Source organism: Gregarina niphandrodes, assembly GCF_000223845.1.
Source record: "Gregarina niphandrodes unplaced genomic scaffold scaffold00002, whole genome shotgun sequence".
NCBI classification, from domain to species: domain Eukaryota; phylum Apicomplexa; class Conoidasida; order Eugregarinorida; family Gregarinidae; genus Gregarina; species Gregarina niphandrodes.
The window spans coordinates 170924-188829 of record NW_011645774.1 but is presented as its reverse complement, the minus strand read 5'-3'; the positions used below and the strand labels follow the sequence as shown (position 1 = coordinate 188829).

Here is a 17906-nt window from a genome sequence, read left to right as displayed (position 1 = left end):
CATCAAGAGAGGCAACGTCGCTTCTGATGCTAAGAACGACCCCGCTAAGCCCGCTGGTGCTTTCGAGGCTCAGGTTATCATTATGAACCACCCTGGTGAGATCAAGGCGGGATACACTCCCGTGTTGGATTGCCACACTGCCCACATTGCTTGCAAGTTCGAGAAGTTGATGGCTAAGATGGACAAGAGAACCAACAAGGTCACTGATGATGCCCCCACTGTTGTGAAGAACGGTGACTCAGCCATCGTCAGACTTGTGCCCACCAAGCCGATGTGCTGTGAAGCTTTCTTGGAGTACCCTCCCCTTGGTCGTTTCGCCGTCCGTGACATGAGATCCACTGTCGCTGTTGGTGTCGTCAAAAAGGTTGAAAAGAAGGACTACGCCACCAAGAAGACCGCCGCTAAGAAGTAGATAATTTGCTATTGTTTTTGACCTATGAGCGGACAATTAATATTGATGCAGTATTATGTTTATTTGGGCACAGTTAAATGAACCAGGATTTAAATGTACACTCAGTTGCCTTTAGTTGAATAGTCATTCATAACACACATAACACATTGTTCATTCATGTGTTATGCATCCGGGGCCTCGTTTAATGTGATTCTGCGAATCCTTGGTAGTACTGTAGCAAGTTGGAGGTGGTTCGAGGTTTGGTGGTCTCTAGCACCTGTTTCACGTCGGCCAGAGTGAGCTGGATAGACTGTTGGTTGTGAAGAATGGCGTATCTAGCGACGTTCATTCGCGCAGAGGTGCACATCGCTTCAATCTCGGCGCCGCTAAAGCCGCCACTATGTCGGGCTAGTTCTTTGAAGTCTTCGGGCTCGCTGAACTTGCCGTGGCCGGAAAGGTAGATGGTCCAAATCCTTTCGCGGGCAATTTCGTCGGGAAGCGAGACGTAAACGAGCTTGTCGAATCGGCCGGGACGCAGCAAAGCCGCGTCGAGAGCATCCGGCCGGTTCGTTGCGCCAAGAACCACGACCTCGGCGGCGGCACCAATGCCGTCCATTTCGTTGAGGATCTGGCTCAGTACTTTGGCTTCGACCCCGCTGCCGCTGTCCGCCGACTGACTTCGGTCAATGCCCAACGAGTCTATTTCATCAAAGAAGATTACGGTTGGAGCATATTGGCGGGCTTTTCGAAATATATCGCGCACGCGCTCTTCGCTTTCACCAACCCACTTGGAAAAAATCTCAGGACCTTTCACGGATATGAAATTCATGTGGCTCTGGGTGGCAACCGCCTTGGCTAGCACGGTCTTGCTGTTCCCAGGAGGCCCGTACAACAAAATTCCTTTCGGCGCTTTTAAACCAAGTTTGTCGAACACGTGTTTGTAGCGCAACGGCCACTCAACACTTTCCTTCAACAGCTGCTTGACGTCTTCATACCCACCAATGTCTTCCCACTGAACATGCGGAATCTCTATGGAAAGCTCCTTGAGTGCGGACGGACGAACTTGCTTCGTAGCTCCGTCCAATATCTCATACGTTACAATGGCGCCATCCGATCCGACATCCGAAAATAATGCCTCCTCCGCTGCAACTCGGACCCAGTTATCGATGTCACTTGGCACGAATCCACTAGCCTTTAGGCAAAGTTGACGTAGCCTTTCATCACTCCACTCCTTGTCCTGATCTTGGCCCGCAAAATCTTCGCTCCCAGGCTGCAACTTTTTGCTTGGGGATATGCAGTTATAGCGAATCAATGTGTTTTTAAGTATTTCAATCCGGTCGTCTAACGATGGTACAGTTAGCTCCACTTCTCTGTCGATACGTCCAGGTCTTCGAAGCGCCTCATCCAGAGCATTGGGTCTGTTGGTCGTGGCCAGAGCAAAGGTGCTCCAACTGCTTAGAGGTCCATCCAGGTAAGTAAGCATAGTGTTTACAATGCCAATTTGTGCTTCTCCCGATGGTTCCTGCCGTTTGGGACACAGGGCGTCAATTTCGTCGAAAATTAACAAAGTCAACTTTTTCTCGTTTAGAAACCTTCCGCTACAAGCCTCGAAAATATTTCGCAAGTCAGCTGCCTCTCTGATCTGGGAGGCGGTGACCATGATCACCTCGACACCCTGAAACCCCTGAGGTCGAATAAGTTTCTGCGACCACCTCATTCTAAGCTCCTCCTGGATAGCTCTACAAAAGTATGACTTACCTGTCCCAGGAACACCATACAGCAAGATGCCCTTCGTCGGCCGAATTCCCCTCAAGCCCCCGCGCTCATCAATAAACTTCTCCGGTTCTACCAATGGTCGTATCAGCACCTTCTCCAACATCTCAATTAATTTCTTCATCCCTCCAATCCGGCCAAAACCAACCTTTCTGATGTCCGCCAACTGGGAGCTATCCACTAGCCTAGAGCCAATCAGGGTAGAGGGAGGTACGTTTTCCTCCAGCTGCAAATGGAAGACATCACTCAATCCGATGTATCCTATTTCCGGCGTGACTGAAGGCCCCGAGGTAACTGAAGGGCTAAGAGAGCTTTCTGGTAAGTTCCCTGATAAAATCTCGTTGGCCATATATATGTCCTTGACCCGGTACCTGGACACGGAGCCACTGGCAATAACTCGTCCCTCTAGTCCTGGATAGACGCAGCTGCCTCTTAAAATGCTTCTTAAAACGGGTATAGCTGCCGCACTCCACGACTTAGCATTATCCGTAGTTCCATTCCTATGGGTCGTGTCTTCTGAGGCTTGGTTGATGAACGTTAGCACAATCCTTCCCACCGGTGGACAGCTCCTTTCTGCCGCATGGATGACTCTCCTCACCACCCACGAACTTTGTTGTTGTAGACTTCGATGCCACAAGTACTGAGATACTCCAAAGGAAGAACAGGGCGGAACCTTCTGGTTACAGCCACAGACTCGCTTCAGCCCAGCCACCCATTGGATGCGACCATCTTCCTGATTCTCTAGCAGTAAGGCTACGATGTTGCCGAATTCCTCCTTTGCGTTTTTGACGAACCTTCGAGGCACGTAAATAAGAGCCGTGGCAAAAGCGTCCAAAGTCCGCGGTACTGACGGATGTAGAAAGACAGTGCCTCCGGTGCCTCCTTCTACTGATTCAATCCCAAGGTCATCGATCAAATCCAAGCAGGATCTGGGTGCTTTCGAGCCCTCAAGTATATCATCCTTCTCCCTTACACCGAGATCCTTCTCCTTTATACCCAGACCCTTCTCCTTTACACCTCGGTCCTTTTGCTTTACACCTCGGTCCTTTTGCTTTAAAACTAGATCTTGCCCGATGCCTGCCACGTCTGTCCTCTTTGAATGAGAGCCTCTTTTCTTTCCACCCGTCTTCCCACTTACCGTTTCAGAACTTGCGAGTAAAGAAACTGCCGGGGGTACTGGAGCATCTTGACGAAGCTTGGCGAACAACCCTTGCGGACCCGACCCTTCTTCAGGTCCGGGGTTATCAGCAGCGGCCGTTAGTTTGTTGCCATCAAACACACTTTTATTAGGTCGCATTCGCGGCTTAATAAAAATGGACCTGCTCGCTGACTACGCTGACAGTGACAGTAGTGGAGGAGGGGCTCAAGAAACTGAGCTGGGAACTGGGGTTAAACACACCCACACCAATGAACAGCTAGGATGTTCCAGACAGAGTGAAATGAGTATCGACGGACTACCCCTTGGTGATAATAAACTGCATCATGATATGCAAAACGACCCAGATCCAAAGTCAGGCCACGTTAATGGACTTCGCTGTGTGCTCGATCCTGTGGCTGATGGAGATCCGGCGGGGGTCATGGCTCAGAATACGAATTTACTGATTCGTATGCTGAAGACATCAGGAACTATTGGAGGTCATCGAGTTGAGCACCATGACTTGGACGAAGACCTACTGCGACAGGCTGTGAACGACGTCTCGGCCCGTTGGAAAAGACCTTAGATGTGAGACTTAGATGTTAAACTTAGATGTGAAATCTGGAACACGACTAACATTCAGCTAGCTCCGAGCACTGAGTGCGTGGTTAAGATGAATTGCTGCGCATGTTTTTGGACCGGATGGTTACCAAAAAGACGGAAGCTACCGAGAGCACAGACATGAGTATGAAACAAGTCTTGGTATAGGAATCGAGCCAGTCCGGATGGACCAAGATGATGTACCATAAGTAAGCCGAGACAGACAAACCAGTCAGCAGGAAGAGGAAACCCGGCTTCTGCTGCATTGCCGTTCGTCGCATCCTCAGAATATTGGTGGTTGCCAGCGCCGAATGATAGCAACGACTGGGCCTCTGCTGGGACTCCACTCGCGCGGGCGCCCCCTCCCTTATGTGCAAAATAATCACTTGCCCCGGAGTAACTAAAAGGAAAACGTGAATTTGGCTGGGGTGGGCGGGAGTTCGAGTGGAAGAAATATGTTGGTGTCAGGGGAGACCAGTCGGGGTAACAGGTTGGAGTAGAGGTATTACATCTTGTTCGGTCAGAGGTTCTCCAGTTCTCATCTAATTGAATGATTCGACCTTGACATATCACTCTAACTACTATATCTAAAATATTGCTGCATTATGCTCAGGTACGTACGGCCGCATCATACCTCAGGTGTGTACTGTCGTGTCGGTCGGTTCCGTATTCGTGGGTTGTTACCTGAAGATCTTATGTTGGGAACTATCGGCTCCAAGGTCTCCGCCACATTTGCATCCAGGTCGACCTCGAGTTGGTGCTCTTCAATAGCTGTCCGGCGTGCTGTTGATATCCGTGTAAGATAGAATTTTAGTAGCATGTTAATTTATTTGTAAAAAGAGATGGACCGAAGGGCCGGGATGGACACAATCCTCCTAACTCACAGCAGCACTTGCTGCCCGGGGGACAGGAGGATGGTTGAGACCAACATCAGTGACTGGCGGGCGACACGAGTGCAGTTTAGTGGAATGGTCGAACAGGCATTTTCATTGTGGGTGGAGATATGGTGTCTCCGTAAGAGATCCAACCTCCCGGCAGGTCTATGAACACTGGCTGTACGGCGTGACTTATGCAGCGTACTTTGCAAGCCCAAACGTTGCCAGTCGGGATGTTGATATCAAGCAGATCTGGTAGCAATAGATTGCGTCCCTGAGGGTCCACTGACCGCTGAGACGGGATCTGAGCCGCGTCGGTCATTAGGAATTCGCGACAGGCCGCCAGCGCGCTTGAAATGCGTCGGAAAGACTCTTTCTCACCACTGTGACCTAAATAAAAAAATTCTGGTTCTCTCGCACACATGTGTGTCTCACTCTGAAGAGAAGCGGAAGTGGTCTTATATCGCGGCGGCTGGCTCCCCACCTCTTCTATCGAAAGCAATCCTCGTAGCGCCAGTCGTGACCTGCTCGAGCTCGTAATATTCTGTGTATATATGAAAAGCATGACGCGCAGGTCCGGCAGTAGCTCTTGCAAGGCGGGACATAACCGGCCTTCGCATACTACAACCTTACCGTCCACACTATGGGGTTTCACAGGCCCCTGCCGCACCGGACAGTCTTCCTCACCATGCTTGCACGCATCAGATAGGTCAATCACCTCCTCAGAATATATATGGCCATAAAGCTCGCTCGTGTTGTCACTGAACACGATGACATTCATTTTCAACGGCAAGATCGGCTTCAACAACCTCGGCAATGTCTCGTAGTCTTTAACATCCTCATTAAACCTGAAGAGACAAATCGTGTTGTATATCCCTCTACCCAACTCCCCCTCTACCCAACTCCCTCTACACAACTCCCTCTACACCCGTAGTGTATTACCTGGTGAATAGATGTCCTGGTTGTATGTAGACCTCGTCCCGGGTAGTTGGTCGATTCCAAAGTCGTCGACCGCATTCCGTGCAATTGGTTCGGTCTTGGGCGACTATACATTCGACAAAGTGTCTGCAAGAAACATCGCCGCTTGTAGCTGCATGCGCTTTGTTGTCTTGGGCTTGAGTTTGGTTTTGAATTCCGGGTGTATGCGCGTAGGTGAATCCTTGCAGGCTGCAGAAGAGTGTGCTGAGCATGGGACTATTGGAGATGGCAGCGGTATCCGTGGCAAGGACGAGATTGGCGAAAGAGAAGTCTCCGGTGCTTGGCGACCGGGCGGTGCTAGGTAGGATTACGGGTCCCCACCAGACGGCGTTCTCTTTGACCAGGCGGTGGGCGATGTAGTTACGTTTTTGCGTTATAGTCTTTCCTCCACCGGAGAGGTCGAGTAGCCGCGGTCCGACGGCGGCTGGGAGAACGGTTTCAGGAGGACCAGGACAGGTGAAGACCTTGAGCCTTCCGTAGACGTATTTGCAGAGGTTGTCTGGGTGGTGGAAGAGGCTGTCGGAGAGCGTGTTATCAAGTCGCATGATGAGTTGCGCGAGGGGCAGGAGGGTGGGATAGACGTTCACGCCGGAACCCAGAGTCTTGAGCGAGAAGGGACTGGCGACAAAGTGCAGGCCTAGCAGACAGAGGAAGCTAACGGCGTCTGACTGGTGCAACGAGGTGAGTGAGCCCTTAAGTTTGTTGAGCGAGACAGGACGGTCAACGAGCGTCATGGCAGCAGCCAGGTCGTTTACAGTCTGACTTTCACCCACAAGGAGTTTGAACAGACGGCTGAACAGCAAGTGGGTGGAAAGCGAGGGAACTTGTGACAACCTTAGTTCATTGAGTACCGTTTCCTTACACTTCACGGGTAGGACCTGGGCCATGTACTGTTGCAATTGTGCATCAGTTTTCAGCTGCCAGTTCCGCGCGACACAAGTGGGCACTGGCACAACTGGTGGCGTCAAAACACTGAGCCAGGCGAGTCGGTGTAGGTCCATAGGGGCGGAGACTGACCGGGTCTCGACAGAGTGCATTTGTTGTGCGTAGGGGTCGTCGGTTGCGGGTCGGGCGGTGGTCGCAATGCCGTTCAGACCCAGGTCTAGTTCGCACTGCAATCTTTGGGACAACGCAGTCTTGGCGGCTTGAAGCTCTTCAGTCAGCACGACGGGTGAGACGGCGCCGAGCAGCCAGGACCGGACGGCCCACTCCTCGGGGCCGACTTGGCACTCAGACAAGACGGCTTTGGAGAAGATAACGGCGCATCGCATACGTTCGATGAGTTGTTGAGCTCGTAGTTGCCATGGCGTGAACTCCGTGGGGGCGAGAGCAGGGCTGGCTTCATGTCTGAGACTGAATGCGCGTAGGGCGGGGTGGAAGGACGGTGGCAGCTGGCCCAACAGCGCAGCGCCGCTGAGACCTGATGGTTGGGTGGAGAGAAGGTGGTTGCCAAGCGCGATCAGTTTTTGACCCGTCACGGGCGTCAGGGCAAACACCAAACTGTTGGTGTCTGCCAAGTAGTGCGCGGGCGCCTCGCCATTTGAAAGGGCAAAGGGGTCACCACGACAGGGCGTCAGATTGCACACCAGTTCCCAGAAACAACGCAGGAAAGCGAGCGACAAGTCAGTATTCTGCACAAATGACGCAGCCGCGTTGAACAAGAAAGGAAACTCTTGTAACCTCTCTAATAACCACCGCACCCGTGGCGGTTCCGTCTCACCTAGATTGCACTTGGTTAGCAACACCGTCGTCGACAATAAAGATCTCCAAAGTGAACCCGACTTGGGCAGAAAGAGTGGGAGTAGCGACAGGCAATCACGCAATAACCCTTCCACGGCTGCCGTGAAGACTGGGCTACCACGTGCATGCCGTGCTAATGTGTGCTGTAATAACACTGCTGGTCGTGTCACCGTAAAGGCTCCCACACCTCCAAACAGGACGTCATGCCGTTCGATGACCGATAGTAGCAGCCAACACGCCCACAGTGTCCATCCCGTGAGAGCACGAGCACCTTGCAACCTGCCCCACTGACCACCTGAGAGTTCCAAGGCATTAAACGGAGCGGGCATACCCAGCAACTGGCCCAGCTCCAGTGCCGTGTTCGAACGCAGCACCTCAGGTGGGACCGCCAGTAACCGGTGCAAAGCCGAAAGTGGTAGCCCACGGCCGCAAGGCAGGCTGTTATTGTTATTGTCAAGCATGCCTAGTTGTTGACTGATTTGTGCCAGCACACGCGCAAAGTGTGCGTCTGACTCGTCAAGTGCACTCAACAACCCTTCCAACTCTCCCGTCTGTGACACCAGACTCTTCTGACGCTTCCGTAGACTCTGCAGCGGCGGAAAGACCGGACCCGCCTCCTCTAGTCCGAGCGCGCGCGTGCTCGATAAATGGCCAAGCCAGGTCCTATGATCACCGAGTGCAAACAAAAGGGCGTCCACCGAAAGTGTGTGTGCTGCCGGTTCCCTTAATACCCGCTGATCCGGTGGCAATCCCACCAACGCAGAGGCCAACAAACGTCGACAGTAGGCGTCAACTGCCTGTGTCTTGTGCACCAACGTCTTCACAGCCGCCTCATGCTGCGCCACAACCTGCGCAACCGCCTCGGAGAAAGACAAAAGCTCCCAATGACGCATAGCCAACTGCTCGAAGGCCGGGTGAGTAACTCCCGTCTCTAATGACAACTGCTCCGTAGCGCCTAAAAATCCCCGAACCGCCTCCAACGACAAATCATCCGCCGCTAGCTTCTGTAGAATTGGCTGTACCAACGGCTCGAATCGTGACCGCAATTGCTGGAAAGATACTAAGTCGAATACCACTAATCGCGCAGGCCGATTGCATACCAACTGATTCGCCAACGCTTCAGCTGACGTGCCCGCCGTCACGGAGGAGAACGAGTGCCGTGCTGCATTCAACAGATTAGTTGGGAATGATGTCTTGCTCAACTTATCCGCCGTCTCAAGAAACCGCACCGCCGATGCAAATGGTACCATCGTACCCGCCGGCACAGTACTCCGTAATCGCGCATATTGCACCACACAGTTCAGTAGCCGCGAAGGTAATTCGCACTGCACACGCGGAGGCACAACACCCTCCAAGGGCGCACACTCCGTCATACTCAATGCAAACACCGGATGTAACGCCCTGTAAAACACACCACCATCCGCCGTCGCGCAACGCAACACCACCGCCAACGGCTCCGCCATTAACAACGACCCAACCAAACGCGTATCCAATACACGGAACTTTCCGGGACAGCCCGGACCCGATAACCCTGGATTCGACGGTCCCGAGCTGGACGACAGACCATTCGACATACCGTTGGACGGCATACCCTTGGACGACGGCATTCCGTTTGACGACATACCGTTGGACGACAGGGGGGTGGACGACAACGGACTGGCTGACGGGAGGTTGGAGCTAGAATTTGATGACCCCAGGTAGGTCGCAGGGTAGTCTTCAAAGAGGCAGCTTTTCAGCCGGAACACGAATGGGTCGAGCTTGTGTGTTTCCGGACTGATGTCGACCAGTTTGTTCAAGACGGCGGTGATAAAGTTCTCGATTTCGCGCCACTCTTCTACCCCGGCGCCTTTGGCGCGTAGACCGAGGACGCGTGGGAGCAGCGTGACTTGCAGCTCGCAGTTGTCGTCCTCGGCGCCGGCTTCCTCAGAGTCCCAGGAACTGGAGTTCTCCTCGGTGTTCTCCGTGGTGACCTTGGAGAGGCCGGCAGGACTGTTCGAGTCAACGACGGTCCCGGGAGTAAAGCCCGGGCCGCCTCCTAAGGAGCCCGGGCCGCCTCCTAGGGAGCCTGCCCCGCCAGTAATTGAGCCTGGACCTCCGGTACCCGAGCCAGGATGGGCGGCAGAGCCAGGATTCGGGCCGGGGTTGTTGACTGAAGAGTTAGCCGCTGTGCTCGGGGTGAGTTCCAGGTTGGCTGGTTCCAGATCTGTAATGGACGCGAGGCACCAGGCCTGCAGGTCCTCGGGAAGGAGGTCCGGGTTCTTACAACTGAGCGCGATTAAAGCATTTCCCACTGCTTGCTGTAGGTTATTGGGCGAAAGTTCGCTCATGCCAAATTTCGCACAACGGCGCACCTCAATCGACACCACACCGAACACAAACCAATCCAGTGCCCCTGCCACCTCCGTCGTGTACGCACAACCCAATACTAAACGCTCAATCACAACCCGACACTCATCCGAATTCTGGACTAAATCTCTTATACGCGAAATGCAACTATCCATCTCTTCGCACACACCACTCATCGCCACCAAATCGTCTCGCTTGCGTAACATATTAGCCGTCCGCTTCAAAATGCTAGAGTGCTCTATAGCCAGCTCTACCGCAGCCCGAATCGACGGCGTCTCTTCATTCAGATTAGCACTCCCCTCTGCGACAAACTGCAGATTTGCTTCCAGTTCATCTTCAGTCGCCAACCTGTCTTGAACCGTCAACTGGTCTTGAGCTGTCAACTGGTCTTGAATTGTCAACGGGTCTTGAACTGTCAACTGGTCTTGAGCTGTCAACTGGTCTTGAACCGTCAACTGGTCTTGAACCGTCAACTGGTCTTGAGCTGTCAACTGGTCTTGAACCGTCAACTGGTCTTGAACCGTCAACTGGTCTTCAGCCAGCTGATCTGGAACAGCCAACTGATCTTGCACTAACTGATCTTGAACGAGGTGATCTTGGACCAACTGGTCGTGGACCAGCTGATCTTGAACCACCAGCTGATCTTGAGCTCCGGGATGGTGCTGAGCGTCGGACCACCTCCATCTTGGAAGAAGCGATCGCTTGATACTCATGAGGTGCTTGATGTAGTTATCGCAGAGTTGCTCGAATGCCTGGAGCTCTTCGTTGACTCCCTCCGATGAGGACCCCGAGGCGGCGATTTCCATGCCGCCATCTGAGGACCGACTGATCACAGCGGAGCCAGTAGTGAGCATTTTCAGCATCCAAACTTTCCAGTCGGATGCAGAGACGAAGCTGACCAGGTCGTCGAACCCGGAGGCTCCTAGTTCATTCTCGGTCCGGACCAAGTAGGATAGGAGCAGCGCACATAAATGTTTCGAGATAGAACCCGCCTCCTTCCTCTTGAGATGGACGGCCAGCTTGGCGTAGAGCCCCGACTCAGACTTGGCGTCGCAAATGTTCTGCACCAAGTCCATAATGAAGATCTGCCCAGGGAAGATGCCACTGATTTCGGTTATCTGCTTCCACGAATTCTCTTTCCATATGGAGGCCTGTTGAATGAACTGGTCCACCAAATTCTTCTCAATGCCACAACGTGAACTCATGTTCGGACTGACCAGGAGTCGACTGACATCCACAATGGTCCTGTGCAATATGTGATACTGCAAAGGCTTGTTGGTCTTCATCCACTGCTCAATCGCTTGCTCCTGTTCCGCGGTCCCGTCCACCACTGATTGCTCGTCAAGAGGATGCTCGTGAAATGAACGCTCATCAAATGAATAGTTTTGGGGACTAGCGGGCAGTAGTAGTTTCCGTACTTTATTAAGTCGCTCATCGCATTCCTGTAAATAAAGCCGAGCGGAAGCCTTCAAGTGGTCAATGTTGGCCGGTGGATAGTCCATGTCCTCCAGCTCCAGCAACAACCCTCGGAGCGGGCTCACCACTGTGACCCCAGTCGTCAAATAAGCGTTGGTCAGCTGGAGTGCGCTCAGACAGCGGCAGGCCCAAGTCTCTTTCTGGAATTGAACCACGGTTTCCTTCAAAATCTTTTCCAGCGATGATCGCTCCGCCGAGAACTGAGGCGCAGAAGAAAGCTTTTCGGCGCAACTTTTGAGCAACTCCAACAAATCCAACTTGTCCACAGCGTCCTCTCCACCGGCCTTGTCGCCGCCCCCATCGGGCCCCGCTGTTATCTCCGATTGGCCTGCACCAAATGTCAACGAAGCCACGAAAAAGGTTTCGAGTTCATCCGGTTCGATGTGAATTTTAGAACTCCAATTCTGGACCCTCACGCAGCCTTGGTCAGCGATGCCACTAAGTGAACCGTTCCCCGCTGATCTGCCACATCGACGAACAATGTGGTGCATTACATTCCTCCAGTACGAAACAGGCACGACACAACTCATCTCCATCAACTCTTCATTGTATGGCAGATTCGCTTCGGCAATTAGGCACAAGGTTGCGAAAAGAGCTGCCGTGGACTGCGGGTCGTCTTGGCAGTTCGTGTCTTTAATTTTCTTTAGCACACCTTGGACAAGACTCAACGTTTTCGACGGCACAGAGGAGTTATTGAAGTTGATACCGGACAGGAGCTCCGGCGCCTGTCTAACCACCTCGTTGAGTCCAAGCTTTGCACAGGAAACCATGAACTGACGCCAGGGGATCTGCCATTCCAGAACTGCCGAAAATATTTTGTCGGTAGGTCCAATCAACGGTTTGAAGACAGGGAGGTACTTGAGAATAACCTCATTGTCCTCTTCGTGATTGCAAGGACCCTTGTTGGCGGACAAAACGCGAAAGAGCCGTAAGCACTGGTCGACCCAATCGCCTTCATCACTCTTATCTTGAAGCACGTCGCCAAGAACATCGCCTAACGTATCACCGATATATAACGCTCCGTCATCATTAAGGCCCAGTGTGGCGCTGAGCAAATCGAATTCCAGGTCTACATTTTCGCAAGCAGATTTTATGACCGAGATCCAAGCCTGACCAAATTTCTGAACAACAGAACAAACCAGACACAAAAACGTCTTCCTGTCTTTGTAGTACTGAATAGGAAGGGACCCATACTGTTCCAACAGAGTTATCGGACGGCTAACGACGCGAATGACACACAAGTAACATGGCTTGGATATTCGACGCGCCGAACCCACAGGAATCTGGTATATCGGAACCGGGCTCTCCGCTGGTGATCCTTCGTACCCGGGACCTTCATATGCCCCGACGGCCATTGAGCCGGGACTGTCTTGAGGTCCGCCGTAACTCGTAACGTCGTCGAAGCCCCCCGTGCCGTCGTAGTCGCCAACCGCGTCGAAACCCCCACTCGCATCGAAACCTGAGCCGTAGCCGCCGTCAACACTGCCATAGCTATATCCTCCGTTGTCCACGGGAGCGCCATAGATGTCTGCCGCCAGCGACGAAGGGCCGAGGGATGAAGTGGGTTGACCGTAGATGTTCGCCGCCATGGTCAGACTAGAGTTGATACCGAGATCGGGGACGTAGCCTGAAGGGTCTGCCTTGACTGGCTCCAGCTTCGTTGGAACTGCGTACAGCTCTCCACAGTTGACCGGGCCAGCGTTTTTGGGTAAACCGGCGAGCGCTAACCCCGGTTTGCGGTCGTGTTCCTGCTTAACCGAACCCTCGTTTCCGAACCCCCCTCCAAGCCCTTCTGCTCCAAGCCCTGCTCCTTCAAGCCCTTCTGCTCCAAGCCCTGCTCCTCCAAGTTCCGCTCCTCCCAGTTCGGGGTCGCTACCAGCGACCGCGTTAGCGAGGGCCGCGGCAGGAGCGTATTCTTGCCAATAGGCTTCGTTGGGGAGTATGTGTTGGATGAACTGGTCGACGGCGGTCTGCCAGCGGTCGGCTTCTTCGACAGCACGATCTAGTTCGAGCATTTCGGGTAAGGCTACTTGGAGGTTCTGAGCGGCATTGCGTAGACGTAGTGCGTCCTCATGTGTGATGCTTTCCGCAACGGTTTTGGGTGCTTTTCCCCTGCGCTTGATTTCGGAGGTTTCGCCCCTAGCCTCGAGGTATCGCTTGCGCCAGTCGACGGCTGCCAGTAGCGCGGTCGGCCACTGCGCGAGCTCCGCGGAAGTAAAACGTTTAACGTAATCCTTCACCTCGGCAGGAACGGGCGGTGGCGGGCCACCGCCGGCGGCCGGCAGGCCGCCGGCCGGGAGCAGTCGGTCGGGAAGCATGTTAGTCACGAACCACGAAAGTGTGTGTATATTGGATCCACAGCTCCGGCCCAGGGCTTCCATGGCCTCGCCGGCGGTGCGGAGCGTCTTGAGTGTGTCCTCTGCGTCTTCCTCAGCCTCGTTGGTCAGCAACTCTTGTGCTTGCGCCGTGCAGCTGCGCACGACGTCCACGTCCACCTCCGGCGCCGTTTTCAGCCCACGGATTTGCTCTTTCAACGCCGCCATGTTCTCAAAAACGCTGAACACCCACCCCAGCGGGGGCGCCGCCTCCTGACCCGCCTCTTTCGCCGGGAACACCAACGCAGCTGGCAACAAGTCTGCCGGCACGGGAGCGCGCGCGTGCGCTGCCGTCCCGTAAAAGGCCGCCAGCGACTGGAAGAACGGGAACGGCACCAACAACTCGCCACTGAAGACACCCATTCGGCCCTTGGTCGTTTCCGTCATCAATGATACCAACGCCACCAACTGTGCCATCACCACACGCACCTGTGCACGACCCGTCAACGATACCGTCTGAATCACGTTCCGCGAGCAGTCGTGCATCATCGCCAGCACAGCACGCAACTCTTTAGCACTCAAAGCGCGTAGCACCTCACGTGGCCCGCTATTCGCGCCCGTCGGCACGGGGCCCCCCGCGCCTGTTTGGCCCAGGGCACCCGTTGAGACCGGGGCACCGAACTCGCCACCGCCTAGAGCCGGCTGGGCATTGGCTTCCACTCCTCCGAGTGCGCTGTCTCCCCCCGGGGCGGTGGCCTGCGCCTTGATGAGCAGCCGTTCGGAGACGACCTTGATGAGCAGTTCAACGTTGCCGATGTTCTTGACCATGCAGATCTCGGCGGAGCCGACGAGCGCGAGCAGGACGTGGACGGGCAGCGGTGCGAGCACGGCCGCGATCTTCTCGAAGGTCTCATCAGACCGGAAGCCCTGATCCAGTTGCACGATACCGGGGCAGGGCTTGCCCAACGCGAGCAGTCCGCGGATCCATTGCGCTCCGCTCAGCCGAGCCACGCAAACTTCGGGAGTCGCGTAACCCAACTCCGTGCTGCTCAATCCCAACGCCGGAGACACCACCACGGCCTGGCGCGTCATGTGCTCCACCACAGCCACGGCCGCTGCGGGCGTCTCCTCCGCCTGGAACAGTTGCAATATCCGGATGAATGTCTCGGCCGCCTTGTTCACGATCTCTTGTGCCTTCTGGTACAAACTCGCGTCCGCCTGTCCATAAAGCGGGAAGTGCACGCACATGCTCACCAACAACGTCCCACTGAAGATGCTGTTGCTCGGCAACAGTCCCTTCGCCTTCAGCAAATCCACTTTACTCACTGCCGACGCGGCGGCCGCCGCGGCCGCTGCTGCCGCCGGCTCCTTTTTGCGCCGCTTCGCGTTCGCGTCCAGCGGTGTGCCAAGCCGCGACTTGCGGCTCGCCCCGGACGGCCGCTTAGTCTGCGAGACGTCGCTGGCGCCGGCTTCCTCCTCACCCTTGGTCGTGGTGGTTTTCTTCTTCATCAGCAACTTGCGTTTGACGGGCGCTCCCACATTGACGTTTGCGGCGGAGACTTTGGGCAGCGAGGTGGGCAGCCAGTCCTTAAGAGGCACGACGGCGCCGTCTTTGAAGAGCGTGGAGGAGACCTTGGCGAGATCCTCGGCGGCGCCGACGGGGCTGTTGCTGACGCACCACTGAGCGAGTTTTTCGCGTCCTGCAACTTTGAGCAGAATGAGGGCGCGCACACTCACGGGGATTGGGTGCACCCAGCGGTTCGCGGTGGCCTCCTTGCCGAACACGACTCCGGCGGCGGCGGAGATGAAGGAGTCGAGGTGAAGTTCGGGTTTGTGCGATTCGTTCGGCAACAACAGCTTGTACATAGAGACGCCAAAGGGGTCACGCGAGAGACGGAAGCGGGCAAGCATAGAGCGTTTCGGCTCTGTCAGCTCGGCCGGGCCAGGAACGGCGAGTTGCAACTCGGATGCCGCGGGCGGCGGTAACAGCGACGGCCGCTGCCAGTCCCCCTCGACATCCTCAAAGGCCCAGCGGAATGGCACGCACTCCGCGCACGTCGGTAACGGACCCGGCTGAGTGCACTGCGTGTGTGCGGCTCGACCGCACACAGTGCAACTCGTCCAGGTCAGGTCCATCTGCGTACCGCCGGCACACACCACACACGTCACACCACTTGCACCACCAAAGGAGTGGTCCAGACAGCGACACTTGCCGAAACGCACCGCTCCGCCCACCACGTACACTCCCGCCGTAAACGCCTCCATGTACTGTCGCGGGTCATGCTGCACAAACGCACGCAAACAGTTCGCGTGCCCGAACCGCGGACACGCACTCTCGCACCGCTGCAGACCCCAACCAACTGCCGCACCCACCTCTGGCCCGCTGCACACACAACACGCCGCACCCTCGCCCAACCGTTGGTACTCACCCAACAACCCACCACAATCCACCGCGATCTCCAGCCTCTTCCAGTCGCCTATACTCACCACGCGAGGCGGCGCCGTCACCGCGCAAAACACATGTACGAACCCAACGTGCGGACCACTCGTGCTCTGAGCGTACGACACCGCCTGACTCATTTGACTCTGAGTCATTATCTGACCAATCCCCAAATTCATCGGCCCACCGCCCATGCCTTGGCCCATCGCCGCCGCTAGCCCCATCCCCAGGCCCGGACCCAGTGACTGGCCCATGCCTTGACCCATGGACTGGCCCATGGGCTGACCCATCGGTTGGCCCAGGGCCTGACCCATCGGCTGGCCCATGCCTTGACTCATGGACTGGCAAATGCCTTGGCCCATCGGCTGGCCCATGCCTTGACCCATGGACTGACCCATCGGCTGGCCCATGCCTTGACCCATGGACTGACCCATCGGCTGGCCCATGCCTTGACCCATGGACTGGCCCAGGGTCTGACCCATGCCTTGACCCATGGACTGACCCATGCCTTGACCCATGCCTTGACCCATGCCTTGACCCGTGCCTTGACCCATGCCTTGACCCATGCCTTGACCCATGCCTTGACCCATGGACTGACCCATGGACTGACCCATGGACTGACCCATGGACTGACCCATCGGCTGGCCCATCGGCTGGCCCATGCCTGGGCCCATGGACTGACCCATTCCTTGACCCATGCCGGGCGGCAGTCCCATGTTGCCGTAGCCTTGGTTGTAGCGAGGGACAGGCTGGGGCGGGGTTCCGTTGACGATCCTGCATAGCTTGGAGGGCCCTTCGTGGTGGCCGCAAATTATACACTTGCCTTGATAAGGTAGTTCAGTCCGGGGGTGTCGTCGTTGAGTCAAAATGGCAGCGGCTAAGCACACATCACACAAAAAGTCAACTCCACCACTACTCACGCCGGTCTGGTCCGCGCCCGGCGGTAGCGGAGGCAGAGGTATGGGTTTCCGCCCAGTGGTCGAGCCTGTCGCGACGGCGCTCTCGGGGAGGACGCAGCCCACGACACCATAGCAGGAACCATGGACTTTGATTCGGCAGCCGATGCAGGAATGCATCTGGCCGGCTCGTCTTCCCAAAGTAAACAGCTGTTCCGGCGTGGCGTTGGTTAAGTCCGGTTGTTTCTCACAGGAGTTGCAAATGTCGCAAGCCCGAACGTCCACCATCTTGAACTTGTTCAGCATCGCTTGAACCGCTGCCTCATCGGGCACAGTCTCGTAAAAGGCAGTGCCCGCAGGCAGGTCCAGCAAACTTCGCTCCTCGGCACTGTATATCTCGTAGGGAACCAGCACCCTCGCCGGCGCTGGCGGCGGCTGCGCTGCCGCGTACTGTGTATAGTAGGAGAACTGATGGATCCGTCGCGGGTCATAATATACCATCATACTTGGGGGACCACCTGCGGACGGGCCCATCATGCCCATCTGGCGCTGGTCATACATCACCAACGAAAATATTTACCCCAAAAATCCCTCCTACCTCACGATCTCACCAGCAAACCAGAATAACACGCCGCTCACCACCAGCCCTGGCTAGCCTTCGCTACCCCGCACGGCCAAAGTCCAACACAAGAAAAATCAAGGCAAAAGTTGCGTGTGCGCGCCAAACACGCGCGCGCGCGCACACTTTATATATCTGCTCCATCGCAGGGACCATCCTACTTGGCGAACCTTCGCAAGAACTTTCGCGCTTTCAGGGAGAACTGAGCCTGCTTCGCGGTCGACGACGGGCACGTTGCCGCCTCTTGGCTTGTCGTTTGTCGCCAAGAATCATATACAGGATGAGCAGGGGAAGAGCTCCTGCTGCCACCTGGGCAGCTAGA

The 17906-nt window shown here is 55.4% G+C and overlaps 4 protein-coding genes across 4 annotated transcripts; 2 read left to right on the top strand and 2 right to left on the bottom strand.

Annotated features, from left to right (window-relative positions):
- Positions 1-82: 82 nt before the first annotated feature.
- Positions 83-412, top strand: GNI_011490 (putative elongation factor 1-alpha; the record flags this gene model as incomplete). The annotated part of the gene is made up of 1 exon (XM_011130516.1): positions 83-412. The coding sequence occupies one exon, from the start codon at positions 83-85 to the stop codon at positions 410-412; it is 330 nt and encodes a 109-aa protein (XP_011128818.1).
- A 181-nt stretch (positions 413-593) lies between these two features.
- On the bottom strand, positions 594-3461 carry GNI_011480 (AAA family ATPase; the record flags this gene model as incomplete). Its single annotated transcript, XM_011130515.1, has 1 exon — positions 594-3461. One exon carries the CDS (start codon positions 3459-3461, stop codon positions 594-596), a length of 2868 nt encoding a protein of 955 aa, XP_011128817.1.
- A 142-nt stretch (positions 3462-3603) lies between these two features.
- Positions 3604-3885, top strand: GNI_011470 (hypothetical protein; the record flags this gene model as incomplete). The annotated part of the gene is made up of 1 exon (XM_011130514.1): positions 3604-3885. One exon carries the CDS (start codon positions 3604-3606, stop codon positions 3883-3885), a length of 282 nt encoding a protein of 93 aa, XP_011128816.1.
- A 974-nt stretch (positions 3886-4859) lies between these two features.
- GNI_011460 (hypothetical protein) lies at positions 4860-17499 on the bottom strand (the record flags this gene model as incomplete). Its single annotated transcript, XM_011130513.1, has 3 exons — positions 4860-5164; positions 5408-5622; positions 5717-17499. The coding sequence occupies 3 exons, from the start codon at positions 17497-17499 to the stop codon at positions 4860-4862; spliced, it is 12303 nt and encodes a 4100-aa protein (XP_011128815.1).
- Positions 17500-17906: the final 407 nt, after the last annotated feature.